The sequence below is a fragment of the Aotus nancymaae genome, unplaced genomic scaffold (genome assembly GCF_030222135.1).
Source record: "Aotus nancymaae isolate 86718 unplaced genomic scaffold, 86718_ANA_hifiasm-v0.15.2.pri h1tg000039l, whole genome shotgun sequence".
Classification (NCBI taxonomy): Eukaryota; Metazoa; Chordata; class Mammalia; order Primates; family Aotidae; genus Aotus; species Aotus nancymaae.
In genome coordinates this window covers 12715345-12729049 of record NW_026988453.1, presented here as the reverse complement: position 1 = coordinate 12729049, position 13705 = coordinate 12715345, and the positions used below count along the sequence as shown (strand labels likewise).

Genomic DNA, 13705 nt, shown 5'->3' with positions numbered 1-13705 from the left:
TTGTCACTGCACTACAATGGGAACCCCGGGAGGGCAAGGATGGTTGTGTGTCTTGTTGACCACTGTATCACCAGGCCAGACACAGAAAGGCCTCTGACATTGGTGGCATGAATAAATGAACCAGATCCCCTTCCTCACTGCCCTGGGGAGTGAGGAAGGGCTGTGCAATGGAAAGATCCCTAAACAGGACCTAGGAGACTCGGGTGACATTGGGCAAGCTGCTTTTCTCTTTGCCTCATCTTTTGCTTCTATAAACAGGGACGGTAGTATTTCACAAGTTTATTCTGAGACTCAAATAACTGATATAAAATGTGTTTTGAAAAAGGAAAGGTGCCTCAGGAACAAGAGTTGATATTGTTAGATTTCTGGTTCCTGCCAGGAAATTTGCCTGGCTGGGAGCCCAGTTAATACGAGCCCAGGGCTTGGTGTAACGACAGTGGCTCTTCTTGCTGCTATTACAGTGTTTTTGTCCCAGATAGGCGAAAGTCCCCTCCTGAGTGCAGATGGCAGGTCAGAGAGGAACAGGAAAGTTCTTCTGAGGTCTCATGACTTGCATAAGGCCATGAGGCCCACATGGGTAGGGGCGAGCGGCGGGGAATGTTACCTGGGGATGTAGGGAGATTGTGCACGGGGGCAGGTCAAGTTGTGGGGCTTAGGCTCATGGATAAGGGAGTCTTACCCCAAGTCGAGCCCAGTGAGACTGAATGGCCATTCGTCCTACATTAATGTCAGCCAGGGCTCTGACCTCAGGGGGTGGGAGGTGGGTTGGAATTCTCTCCTGCTGGGTGCAGCCGAGGCTCACGTGAACAGGCAGGGAGCTGCCAGGCCCCTTTTGCCCTCTCTCTTATACTTGTTCTCAGGTCAAGTCTTATGATGAGTCCAAGGTCAGAGAGAAGGGCCTGAGAGAGGCCTGGCCCCAGTCGGGGGTACCCAGGAAAATTTTCTGCAGTGGTGAGCTCAGACTCTGGGCTCCAGAGTCCTGGTGCAGAAGCCACTGAGCACTGGCTGCTGTTGGATGTAGGGTCATGGTGTGGGAGGGAGAGTCGAAAGTCTGTGGAGGGAGGAAGAAACATCGCTTTCCCAGTTCTTCAAACAGAATTGACAAAATGAATAGTTAAGGCTTATTAAGTTCTAACTGAGTCCAGGCACTACTCCAAGTGCTTTGCATGTATTACCTCATTTATTCCTGACTACATGAGCTAAGTACTATTATTACTTCCACTTTGCACACAAGTAATCTAGGCACAGAGAGGTTTAGCAACTTGCCTAAAGCCATCCAACTTGGCAGTGGTGTCGGTAGACTTCAAGCCTAATGGTCTGACTGTCATTTACAACCTATTGCATGATGGCATGGACACATACACACGTGTGAGCACACACAAACACACTCTCCAGCCTCTTGCCTTTGCAAATGTTCTCCCTCTCTCTGGATTGTCTCCCCTCTCCCACCTCTGCTGACCGGGCTAGCTCCTGCTCATCCTCTAGGAACCCTCCTAGGCATCCCACCCTCCAGGCAGCCTCCCTGGACCTGTCAGATGGTGCTGGGGGCCGCTCCCATGGCCATCCTGGCACCTGTGCTTACTCCACTCACTCAAAGCTGTACTTCCTAGTTCATGTGCCTGTCTCCCATTGGATTTCCAGCTCTATAAAGGCAGGGAGTGAGTTTAATTTGATCTGTAGGCTCAACTCCTTCCATGCTTTTGCTCAAAGCGGTAAATATTTACTGAGCCCATCCTGAGACCCAGAAGGCTCTGCAACTGAGTGTCATGCAGATTGAGCCTGAGGGTGCAGCTGAAGCGGTGCAGAGTAAAGGAAGGGTCAGATCTAGGTGGGGATGTGCTCATCCCGCAAGGCTTTCTGGGGAAGGTGCATGTGAAGCCTTGTTTTGAGAGCAGGACTCTAGGACACTAGGTTAGATGACAGACTGATGATCTCTATTAGGAAGGTCTTTATGAAAGCTTGTTGCTGGGATAAACCCACTTGGTGAAACTCAACCACAGTTATGCCTTGGGCTCCTGCAGTGTGCTGCTCCATGCAAGCCCTGAGGGACACAGCAATGAATAAGCGTGGCTTCCTCCCTCCAGAGTGTCCTTTCACGTGGCATGGGACGGGGCAGGGAGTGGGGTCTGTGTAGCCAGCCAGTATCCTCTAGTTGTAGAGTAAGGCTGGGCCTGGGGCCCCAGAGGAGTTCAGGTCCCAGGGGAAACCATCTGGGTGAGTGGGTGCCCCCCTCCTTAACACCTCAATACCAGTGAAATCTCTAAAAGCAAATCGAGAGAGATGGGGAGGAGATGTCATCTCTGTACTTCTGATCTTACTCGCTGACCCAGAGTTGGTTTGTAACAACTCTTGCAAATAGATTGTTTCATGCTGTATCTTTGGGTTGGGGATTGATATTCCTTTTTCACAGATCAGGAAACTGAGCACAGAGGAACCACTTGACTTGCCCAGGTGGCTTGAGTAGTAAAACAAGATCTGGACCTGGAGCCCTGTCAATCATTCATTCACTCTACACACACGAGGACTTCCAAGTGCCAGGCGCTGTGCTGGGGTCTGGGGATATAGCTGTGGACAAAACCCAGTCCCTGCCCTTACAGAGCTTACATTCTAGAGGAAAAGAGACCAAAAAGCCAGTTACATGAGTACAGTGTTTGGCACATGGGCATGCAAGTGCTAGAGAGAAAGATGAGGCAGGGAGGGAGGATCAGGTATGCTACAGTCTAGGGTGGAGGTTGCAATTCTAGATTGGATGGCCGGGGTTGGCCTCCCTGAGAAGGTGACATTCCAGCAAAGACCTGATGATTCTTATTTGCTTTTGCAAAAATGAGCCGTCTGGCCTGAGGGGGAGTGTAGGGAGGGGGTCTTTTTGCCAAGGAAGCAGCTCCAGTTTCTGGCCACTCTTCCCAATTTAGGGCTGATTGTGCATGTGCTGCAGACATTGTTCAGTACCAGCTGTCTGGCACCACCTCCTTCTCCCCAGCCCGCAGCTTCCTGTGGCACCAGACACTTAGTTGCCACAGCTGTGACGACACCCCTCCTCCTCCTCCCTCTGTAGCACAGAGCACAGGACAGTCATCCTCCTACAGCATTCCCAGAAATTCCCGGAGAATAGGCACCTGAGTCTGGTTGAGAGGGGGCAGCAGCCGCTTGGGACAGCACGGTAGAGGGGCCACCGTGGGTGCCTTTCATGAGTGCTGCTTAGCCAGGAGGGGCGTCAGACCTTTGGGGAGGCTAGTGGGCTCCCACAATCTAATGCATGGTTGCCTTCCAGACCCTGACACCGATGCAGCCACTATCCAGGAGGTCAGCGAGGCCGTGCTGGCCCTGTCGCTGCCCGCAGACTCGGCTACCGTTCTGCAGAAGATGAATGAGATCCAGGCCATTGCAGCCAGGCTCCCCAATGTGGACCTGGTGCTGTCCCAGACCAAGCAGGACATTGCAAGGGCCCGCAGACTGCAGGCCGAGGCTGAGGAAGCCAGGTATGGCCTCGAGCCCTGAACTTCTCTCTGCCCAGGATTAGGCTGGCATTTTGCTCCTCAACTCTGTTTCTGGGAAAGGGGTGCAGAGGACTGGGAGACAGGAGCGGGTGCTTACCATGGTGGGGAGTGGCACAGAGTCCAGAGTGCAGGTTAAACTTAATTTGCATGACTGTGTCTTCCGTGTTGGAAACTGTGCCCATAGGGTGTCTCAGGCATAACGCGAACATTCATGTCTGCCTCATGGGGTCCTGGGCCGTCAAAGCTGCCGAGTTAGTACTCCCGGTGCTCTTGGTCTTGGCTGGGAAGGGTGTGCTTTTGCACTGCTGTGTGAGTTGAACCACACATGGATTCACTGTTCACTCATTCTCTGTCTCCTCTCCCTCTTGCTTTTCTCACCCAGGAGCCGAGCCCATGCAGTGGAGGGCCAGGTGGAGGATGTGGTTGGGAACCTGCGGCAGGGCACGGTGGCACTGCAGGAAGCTCAGGACACCATGCAAGGCACCAGCCGCTCCCTTTGGCTTATCCAGGACAGGGTTGCTGAGGTGAGGTGTCATGGCTTCCTCCACCCATATTTGGGAGTAAACAGGAAAATTTAGGCACCAGGCATAGAAGATGCCAGAAAGGGACCAGATGAAACCTGAGGTGGAGTTCTAGAGGAGGGTGGCACGCTTTGGGCTGGCTCTGGGCCTCGGAGTTTCTGGTCTTGTGGCTGGGATGCAGAAGGCAGGGGTGGGAGCTGGGCAGTCGTGGTTGTTCTGGTTGGAGAGGGTTTTCACTGCCTGATGAGTACCCGTGAGACCCACCACACATGCCAGATCTCCCTCTTTCCACAAAGGTTCAGCAGGTACTGCGGCCAGCAGAAAAACTGGTGACAAGCATGACCAAGCAGCTGGGTGACTTCTGGACACGGATGGAGGAGCTCCGCCACCAGGCCCGGCAGCAGGGGGCACAGGCAGTCCAGGCCCAGCAGCTTGCGGAAGGTGCCAGCAAGCAGGCATCGAGTGCCCAGGAGGTACAGAGAAGGCAGGGTTAGCTCAACGATGCACAGCCAGTGAGGGTCCTGAGCAGGAGAGGACTTTGCACACTCTATAAGACCACAAACTCAAAAGCTCTTAGAATGACAGAACCAGTCTCTGAATGAACCCAAACCTGGCCAAGCATCTGAATTCTCCCTTCACTGCCTTGGTATAGCTGGCACAGGGACATTGGAGATGACCTAGGCCAGTCCCTGTCCTTTTTTTTTTGGAGACAGAGTCTCGCTCTGTCACCAGGCTGGAATGCAATGGCGTGATCTCGGCTCACTGCAACCTCTGCCTCCCGGGTTCAAGTGATTCCTCTGCCTCAGCCTCCCAAGTAGCTGGGTCCACAAGTGCGTGCTACCATGCCCAGCTAATTTTTTGTATTTTAGTAGAGACAGGTTTTCACCATGTTGGCCATGATGGTCTCAATTTCCTGACCTTGTGATCTACCAGCTTCAGCCTCCCAAAGTGCTGGGATGTTACAGGCCCTCTCCTTTTACAGATGAGGTGATAACTTGTTCACAGGCCTAAAACTCATCTACAAAGCAGGCCCCTGACACTGGATCCAGAGCTTGTCTCTCGGATCCCCAGCCTGGGCAGATGCTCTTTGCTTACCCTAACCTGGGCTCCATGATTGTCCGAATTAGATGAGAGAGATCAAAGAGCCCATTCTCAGTGCCTCAAGCACACTACCTGCTTCCCCCATGGCCAGGAACATTGGCACTTTCTTTCTTTCTTTTCTTTTTTTGTTTGAGACAGAGTTTCGCTTTTGTTGCCCAGGCTGGAGTGCAGTGGCGTGATCTCGGCTCACTGAACGTGGGCGCTTTCAATCCTGGCATAGCGACCAAGTTGCTACGTATACTATTAAGTGTCAGCTTAATATTAACATCCTATGATGTGACTGATGTTGTGCTGGAAGTGAGGTGGGATATGTCAAGAGCTGGAGATGGGAAGAGGGAAACGGAAGTTTAGGTCATAGTCTGTGGCTCAGGGGTTTTAACAGGCAAAACCAATGCTATTGGGGCTTCATAGGAGGCGCCTTCCCACTGTATGTTGATTTGGGGGATATTAAGTGCTTTGGCCACAGGTCTTTAGGACCTTGCATGATGACAATGACACTGAGACTGTTCTGCCTTTTTCAGGGATTTAAGAGAATAAAGCAGAAGTATGCTAAGCTGAAGGACCGGTTGGGTCGGAGTCCCATACTGGGTGAGCAGGGCGCCCGGATCCAGAGTGTGAAGACAGAGGCAGAGGAGCTGTTTGGGGAGACCATGGAGATGATGGACAGGATGAAAGGTGAGGGAATGGTTCAGGGGCATGGACTACTGGGCATCCGTGAAGGATGGTCCCACCCAACCCAAGGCTTCTGAAGCCCGTTCTTACTGGAGCTAGCTGTGCTATGGGAGTGAGATCAAACTAGAGTTTTCTGGGCATCTAGTACATATGAGGCTGGGGAATGCAGAGATGTTCCCATGACTTGGCCTGCTCTCAAAAAGCTTGCAATTAATAGGACCATTTTTTCTGTTACTGCAAACAGTGGGGTGACATTTTCTATTCCTACTGCTTTATGCTTAAGATGCGTAGAACTATATTTAACGGGATGAGGTGATCTCTGATAGGGATTGAATAATAAGAGCTCGGGGTTCAGAGGATAAATAATTTGAGAGAGATATATTCAGTGAGGGCAAAAAAAGAAGATTTGAGATGGGCCTGGAAAGATGTGAAGGCCGGGGAGAAGCTGTGAGGAAGAGGAGGGGCATTAGCACAAGGGTGTTGGAAGGGAACAAGGTGAGTTCTGACACAGGGACAGGAGAGGAGGGTTGCTGAGGAGCTGGTCAGTAAGGAGTGGCCTGGGGTCAACATGACCTGTCCCTGTGCCTGGCTTCCAGTGTGAGGATGAGGAGGGGAGATAGCTCGGGAGGCGGTAGGGCACATCCAGGGGTTTTGAATATGACAGAAACATAATGAAAGTAGCTTTTGAAGGGGTTCCAAAGATTCCTCAGGAAGGAGAACAGGGCTCCTGGGAACTAGAGTCATCTCTAAGATACGAGAATGGGGTCGCTGGACTGGTGTGTGCAGTGAAAGCCACAGACAGAGTTGCTCCGAATTGCAGCAGAAGTGTTTGGCGGAAGTCTTGCTGGGTAGCCAGGTGGGCACCACATAAAAGGTTGGGCTGGTGGGTTGGCGATGAATAAACCTGAGGCCATGGCCAGCCTCACCCAAACGGTGGAGTGAGAGGAGCTGACCTAGGGGAAGGCCAGCGGCTAAGTCAGTGCTCTTCCTTGCCCTGCTCATCCCGTACTTTGTGTGAAGATAAAGAATTTGGGTATCAAGTCTCCGGACGACAGATAATTAAGACACCAGGTAACAGAATCAGTATTCTAAGGCAACAGCAAAAGTCCAGCAGGATGGACTGAAACTAACAAATGAAATAAGGAGAAAGGTAACTTCCTGCTCTGGCCTTGTTTGGGCTTAAACCCCCGTGTAGAGCTCAGGTGAAGCCTGGCTTCTCAGTGGCTAATGCCACTGCACCCACTTTACAACGGGTAAGTGATGGGCAAATATGAGTTGTTACTCACCTGAAAAAGACCCAAGAGCTTTGAGTAACTACAAGCTTGTTAGAAGCCAGCAATGCTTGCTGCATCCCGAAGCGCTAACGAACACAAAGCGACACAAAGTGAAGGGAGTAACAGCTTGGGGTGATGGTAAGACTATTTTTTTTTTGAGGCAGAGTCTCGCTCTGTTGCCCAGGCTGGAGTACAATGGCACGATCTCTACTCACTGCAATCTCCACCTCCCGGGTTCAAGCGATTCTCCTGCCTCAGCCTCCTGAGCAGCTGGGATTACAGGCACACACTACCACGCCTGGCTAATTTTTGTATTTTTAGTAGAGATGGGGTTTCACCATGTTGATCAGGCTGGTCTTGAACGCCTGACCACATGATCTACCTGCCTCGGCCTCCCAAAGTGCTAGGATTGCAGGCGTGAGCCACCGCGCCCGGCCGAAGGTAAGACTATCTAGCAGCTGGAGTGGTGTACCACTAACCAGAAAAGGCTTAGGTTGTAGCATTGGAACAGGAATGCACCTGCTTGCAGGAATTTACCTTTGGTTGCAGGATAATGGGGGAAGATCATGCATTGACCAGGGGTGAGAGGTGGGTTGGGGGTGGGTACCAGGGAACAGAATGGCAGCTATTTAACAACCACTATGGCCATATTTAAATATTTTATCAACCTGTGAGTCCATATTGACTGGCTGAATGTCAACCCAATAATAACACTGTTACACTCTGCTGACGGGATCTCAACTGGGGGATGGTGTTCAAGTGATGGCTACTACAACTTTAGAAGGGATATTGACAAACTGGCAACCATCAGTGGGAGAGTGACCAGGGTGGGACACAGCAATTCTATCAGATGAGGAGTAGGTGGAAAGACTGGAGATATTTAACCTGGAGACAATAAAGCCTCAGAAATGTGAAGGATTGCCATGCGAGATCAGAGAAGATACATTGTTACACCCCCTGGACACAAACCTGGGACAAGAGGTGGAGGCAAGAGGCAGTCAGATTTTGGCTTCATGCGAAGATGATTTTTTTCGTAACCAGAGCTGCCTAAAATTGGAACCTCGTGAGGCAGTGCCTGCTTCCTTCCTATTCCTGAAAAGTTCAGGCTGAGGCTGGGTACCAGCTCTCATGGATGTGACAGAGGGACTTCTGCCTAGAGGGACTGGGGGCAGGCTGGACTGAGTCACTTACAGAGTTCTTCAGACCTCCATGCATCATCTGGTGGAGGTATGGAGAATGAACTGGAGGAGGAGGGCTAGATTTATTTGGAGTGGCATTTGGGGAGGGAAAGTGAGGAGGAATTCTGGTCACCCATTCAGCTTTTCTGTCAAGCTGCCCACTTGAGGATCATTGATGGGATGGCAGCTGTCTGAGTCCAGCAGCACTGGCTTGCTAATCTTGGTGTCTGTGGCCTCCCTCATTAGCCTGGGACAACTGAGCCCAGAGGATCAGGGACCCAGGGATAATTAGGAGTGGGGGCCTGCTGGGTTTGGCCCCTGCCAGGTTTCTAAGCATGCGAAAGGGGCTGGAGAGGCATGAAGCCGGAGGGGCCCCACTGCTTTAGAGGCCAGATTTCTCTGGAGGGGATTCCTCTGCACATGCTACCTCCAGTTAGCAGGAGGGGAAGGAAGGGTTGGGAGTCTTTGGGAGTCTCACCATCAACTCCTCCTCCTGCTGCTGTTCCATTTGCCTTAGAAATGGAGTCAGAGCTGCTGCGAGGCAGCGAAGCCATCATGCTGCGCTCAGCGGACCTGACAGGACTGGAGAAGCGTGTGGAGCAGATCCGTGACCACATCAACGGGCGGGTGCTCTACTACGCCACCTGCAAGTGATGTACAGCTTCCAGCCCCTTGCCCCACTCATCTGCCCCCTTCGCTTTTGGTTGGGGCCAGACTGGGTTGGAATGCTTTCCATCTCCAGGAGACTTTCATGCAGCCTAAAGCCCAGCCTGGACCACCCGTGGTGTGCCGCTATTCAGATTACCCTGGGCTACAGCTGAGCCTGAGCCAATGGGAAGGTTACACTTGACCGACGGAGATGGTGGTGATTGGGATGCCATTGTAACTAAAAGCTCTCACGTCAAGGAAGATGGGCTGGGCAGTATCCCCCGCCTTTAGTTCTCTACTGCGGCGGAATCCCGCACCAAACACAAAAACTTAACGCAAGTGATGTGGAAATGAAAAGCCCAATAAAAATCTTTGGAAAAGAGCCTGGAGGTTCAATGAGGAAAAACGGCCTGTCTCCTCACTGGGTAGACTCCTGCTACTATTTCTGCCTCCCATTTGGGGTTCATGGGGCCTCTTCTGTTCAAGTCCATAGTGTGCTCTCCTCTGTTCCACCTGGCTTGCTGGACACCCAGACTTAGGAAGCCTGGACTCCTCTTCCCAAGAACCTGATGGAGTCTATCCTTGAGAGACCAGACAAGCAGTTTTCATCTTTAAGCAGCGATTCACCTTCTTGTTTACAGGTGGGGAAGGGAAGGAACGTCCAAATTCACACGTCTTCCAGAGGCAGGACTAAGACTAGAATCTGTGCCTCTTGGGATCTTAAATAGAAGTTGTGAATGGATATGTGTGGCAGGCGGGGTGGAGGTGATCTGGAATGGCATGGACATTTTTGTGTTAACCGTGGCCCAAGCAGGCACTGTGCTAGACATTTTATCTACATTAACTTCTTGATCGTTGTTATTTTAATTATTTATTGGCCACTGGGCTGGGCACATCATCTGCATCATTTCACGAGGCAGGTGGCACTGCTATTCCCATTGGATGAGTGAGGAAACCAAGGCACAAAAGGCTAAGTCATTTACCCGAGGTCACAGATACAGCAGGTCGGGGCACAGCTGGGGCTCAAACTCAGGCTCATCTAATATGGCCATTAAGAGAATGGCCGCTAAAGCCAGACTGCCTGGGTTCCAACAGAACCTGCCCCAAGAGGTTGTTGTGAGGAGTAATGAGTCCCTGGTGTAACTCATGTCCCTGGGTGCCTGGAGCACTGTATGTGCTGCTGTGTGCACTTCAGCTACAACTGCTGGTTCCTTGCTGACCCCAGCCATCCATGCACGCTCTACTCCAGACATGCTCAGAAGTCCCTGAACTCCTCCTGACTTTGAAAGAACCAAATAAAGCTTCATAGAGAAAAATAAGTCCATTTTATTGAGCACAACACTGAGCATGAAGCTGGAGGGGTGGAGGGCGAGAAAACCGGGGAAGGACAAGAACAGTGCACCGGACTTTCAAGGAGAGAAAGGGGAACAGAGGCAGGATTAGAACTCCTGGCAGACATTAAAATCGTCAACTTCCAATGTTAACTCAATGGCGTGTGTGCACGGAGGGCATGTGGTCAGGATAAGAATTCCTTGCAGCCCTCACTCATGAATTTCTTTCTATTCCACTTTGGAGGGTGTGGCACTGCTTTTAGATTGAGGCAGGGAGAGGGGCCAGAAGTGTGCTGGGAGCAGGCTGGCTGGGTCTCAGCGCGCTTGGGAGCTAATCCTGGAGTTGAGGATTAGAACTTGAAGAGCTCACAGGCAGACCACCGTGGGGAGCTGCCTGTCATTCATGCAGATGGGCAGGCAACGACATTAATGAGCCCAATCTGGCCAAGAGGATGGAGACTGGAGAGGCGGGAGTGAGTGTGTGCAGAGTGGGAGTCTGGGTAGATGCTCCATATGGCTTTGCTTGGAGAAGGTGACACAGCCTGGCCAGCCCATTAAGCTTTTCACGACAAACAGCACAGACCCAGGCGAGAGCTATCTACGTACACTGCACACAGCCACGGCACGTAGGGTGTAGGGGCACAGAGCAGGCAGGTCAGGGAGACCTGGAAGCTGGCAGGCGCCGCTCCTCCTGCCCACAGCTTCAACCAGGCTTCCACGCCTTGGGGCTCCCTCCCGGGCATCCTGTAAGGGGCTGCCCCCGCGGCAGCAGGCTGGTGCTTCTGGCCAGAAACCACTCCTGCTAGGCTCTGCTCTATTGCTCTGCCTTCCTCCCTCTGCCACATAGACACCAGGTTTGAAAGAGCAGAGGAGCTGAACATCTCTCCTGCAAGGGAAAGGGGTTCAGAGTGAGGGCGGGGCTGCCACCTCAGACCCCATCACTCACACTCTGGCATGGGGTTCTCTTCTGGGACAGAAGCTCTCCCCAATCCTCACACTGTGACCCTCCTCACCTGAAAATTACAGTGACATAGGCACAGGCTCCAGGGATCACATGATGAGACAGACTCCAGTCTGCCCTGCCCGGCAGTGCGAGCTGCCGCTGGTTTTAACTGGTACCATGACCTCCGATTTGAAGTTCCTAGAAAGGAAATGAGGCAACGACCTTTGAAGTATTTGAGGGGAGCAGAAGTAGTGCTGGTGGGGCAAGGCAGAGGTGGTAGTTCTCTGCGCCTGTGCCATCCACTCAGCTCTCCCCTCGTGAGGTTCAGAAAGTTCAAGACCCTGCAGAAAAGATAAAGATAACCAAGCCCCCCTACCCTTCCTCCTCCAAAGCACGGAGGCCCTGGAAACTCGAATCTGATGCTCACCACTTGCACATACCCAGTTTTCTGTGGGCTTTTATCATCTCTGTTGCTTCACTAACCTTTTACAGCACCTCTGAGGCAGGCTGAGCGAGTAAATAGACTTCAAATCAACCCATTTTACAGATGAGCAAACTAGAAGCGGAGACATTCACTGACTTGTCAATGGCCTCACAGCTGGGAAGTGATGGGGACAGGGCTGGAAGCATTTTCCTCGCCCCTGATCCAGAGCTCATCCCACCCTATGAAGCTGCCTGTGAGTGAGAGAGGCCTCTGTATCCATTTTCTTTCAGGCCCAAGCTGGGGCTCCATCTTTGGCTGAAAATACGTACTGTTTTTTGTTGGCCTTTTTGAGGAGTGTGGGCTCGGAGCAATAGGAGGACTTCTCTTTGCTCCCAACGTTCAGGCAGCTGGAGCAGCAGCCACAGGGCCCGGCGGCCAGGGACCCCTGATGCATGGGCACCAGGCTGCTGCTGATGCGGAGGGAGCCATTGACCAGGCAGTTGAGGGACCTGCCCCCGGGGGCAGGGGGCCGGCGGCCGTGCTGGCAGGGCAATCGGGTCAGAGCAGGGAGTGCTACGCTCTGGTCCAGGACAGGTGCCTCGGTGATGGTGATCTCAGGGGAGCTGGATCTAGAGGCTTCTGAGGCTTGCGTTTCAGGCGGCGTGTTCTCCACCTCTGGGCGGACACCCGGGCTGTGCAGGTTCATGTGTAGCTTCCTCATGTGGTGCACCACAGCTGCTGCATTGAAGGCTTGCTAAGGAGACACGAGAGCAGCCTCTGGCCTTCTGGAACCTCAGAGAGCCTCAGGGCCTAAGCTTTCCCTTTGCCTGTGGCCTCTTGAAACCTGTGTGCCCACTTCTCATTTCAAAGAGGGTACAGGGAGTTCCAGTGCTTTCTGGGACATCCCAAGGAAAGCCCTTATGTCAGCCCCCACCAGCCCAGCCTCCAGGGACCCAGAGCAGCCTGCCCACCCCCTGGAGAGGACAGCTCACCCTCCACTTGCTCTTAGCAAAGTTCTTCTGGATCTGGAGGCTGACTGACGGGTAGATGTCCCTGTGGAGGGCTGTGTTCCCGTCAATCCTGTGGATGTAAGAGGGGACACCTGGCTACTGGTGGCTATGGACACTCAGCCGGGGAATGGGCAGGGTGCCTGCAGGTCCAGGTGAGAGCTGGGTAGAGTGTGTAGAGCAGAAAAGGGCTGCAACCAGGGCTCCTCTGTCCCTCGGGTCAGGTCATAGTGGGCTTTAGCTTTAGCGAAATCAACAACTTTTAGAGCAGGGTCAACAAGCTACAGCCTATAGGTCACATCTACCCATTGGCTGTTTTTGTAAATGAGGTTTTATGGGGACACAGCAGCGCCCACTAATTCAGGTATTGTCCTGGCTCCTTTTGCACTGTGACAGCAGGGTTGAGTAGTTGCCACAAAGACAGTGTCGCCAGCAAAGCCTAACATATTTACTATCTGCTGCTTTATAGAAAAAGTTTATTGGACCCAGCATCACAGGGCACTAGGGTAGTCACCATCCCTTAGCTCAAAACCTTGCCTAGAACCCACCTCCTCCTGGAAGCCTTCCTCCGTAAGGCCATCTGGTACAGCGTGCCCCTTTTCTATCCCCTTAGCCTCTTATTCACTGGTCTCCAGTGCTCCTCAGTCACCTGCTGTGTGCATAGTACTGTGCCAACTACTAACGGATCTCGAGAAGTAAGAGACATGGGCCCCGACCCCTGGGAGCTTATGGTCTAGGTGTGTGGTGTCGTTCATGCTGTGGACTACAGTGATGCATGGTCAGCTGTGTGACTATAAAGAGAATTGGGACTTGGGGAGGTTGGCATGGGCTGCAGGAATCAGGGACTTCAGGGAAGGGCACAGACTGGGCTGGACCCTGAAGGATGGCTACATACAGGGCAAGAGGCAGGACATTCTAGGTGGTGGGAATGATCCGCTCCAAGGTACAGTTAAGAAAGAGCTTGGTATGCGGGGTAAGGGATGGCAGGGAGACAAGTATAGCTCCCAGGCCTGTCTGGACAGAGAAGATATGCTGGGATCCTGGGAAAAGTGGCTGGAGATAAAGGGTCAGGCCAGATTAGGGACAACTGGAAAGACAAAGGAATCCAG

General features: G+C 52.5%; 2 protein-coding genes across 4 annotated transcripts in view; one reads left to right on the top strand and one right to left on the bottom strand.

Annotated features, from left to right (window-relative positions):
* Positions 1-10201, top strand: part of LAMB3 (laminin subunit beta 3) — a 46073-nt gene extending 35872 nt beyond the window's left edge. The window contains exons 19-23 of the mRNA XM_012459241.2: positions 3272-3479; positions 3880-4021; positions 4315-4491; positions 5641-5794; positions 8761-10201. Coding sequence (XP_012314664.2) covers positions 3272-3479; positions 3880-4021; positions 4315-4491; positions 5641-5794; positions 8761-8897 — 818 coding nt within the window. The 3' untranslated portion in view covers positions 8898-10201. The remainder of the gene's footprint in view (positions 1-3271; positions 3480-3879; positions 4022-4314; positions 4492-5640; positions 5795-8760) is intronic.
* Positions 10198-13705, bottom strand: part of CAMK1G (calcium/calmodulin dependent protein kinase IG) — a 31469-nt gene continuing 27961 nt past the window's right edge. For all 3 annotated transcript variants that reach the window (XM_012459246.3, XM_012459247.3, XM_012459245.3), the window contains exons 10-13: positions 12582-12669; positions 11919-12343; positions 11236-11363; positions 10198-11108 (exon numbers count right to left, since the gene is read on the bottom strand). In XM_012459246.3, the coding sequence (XP_012314669.2) occupies positions 11273-11363; positions 11919-12343; positions 12582-12669 (604 nt within the window). In that variant the 3' untranslated portion in view covers positions 10198-11108; positions 11236-11272. The remainder of the gene's footprint in view (positions 11109-11235; positions 11364-11918; positions 12344-12581; positions 12670-13705) is intronic.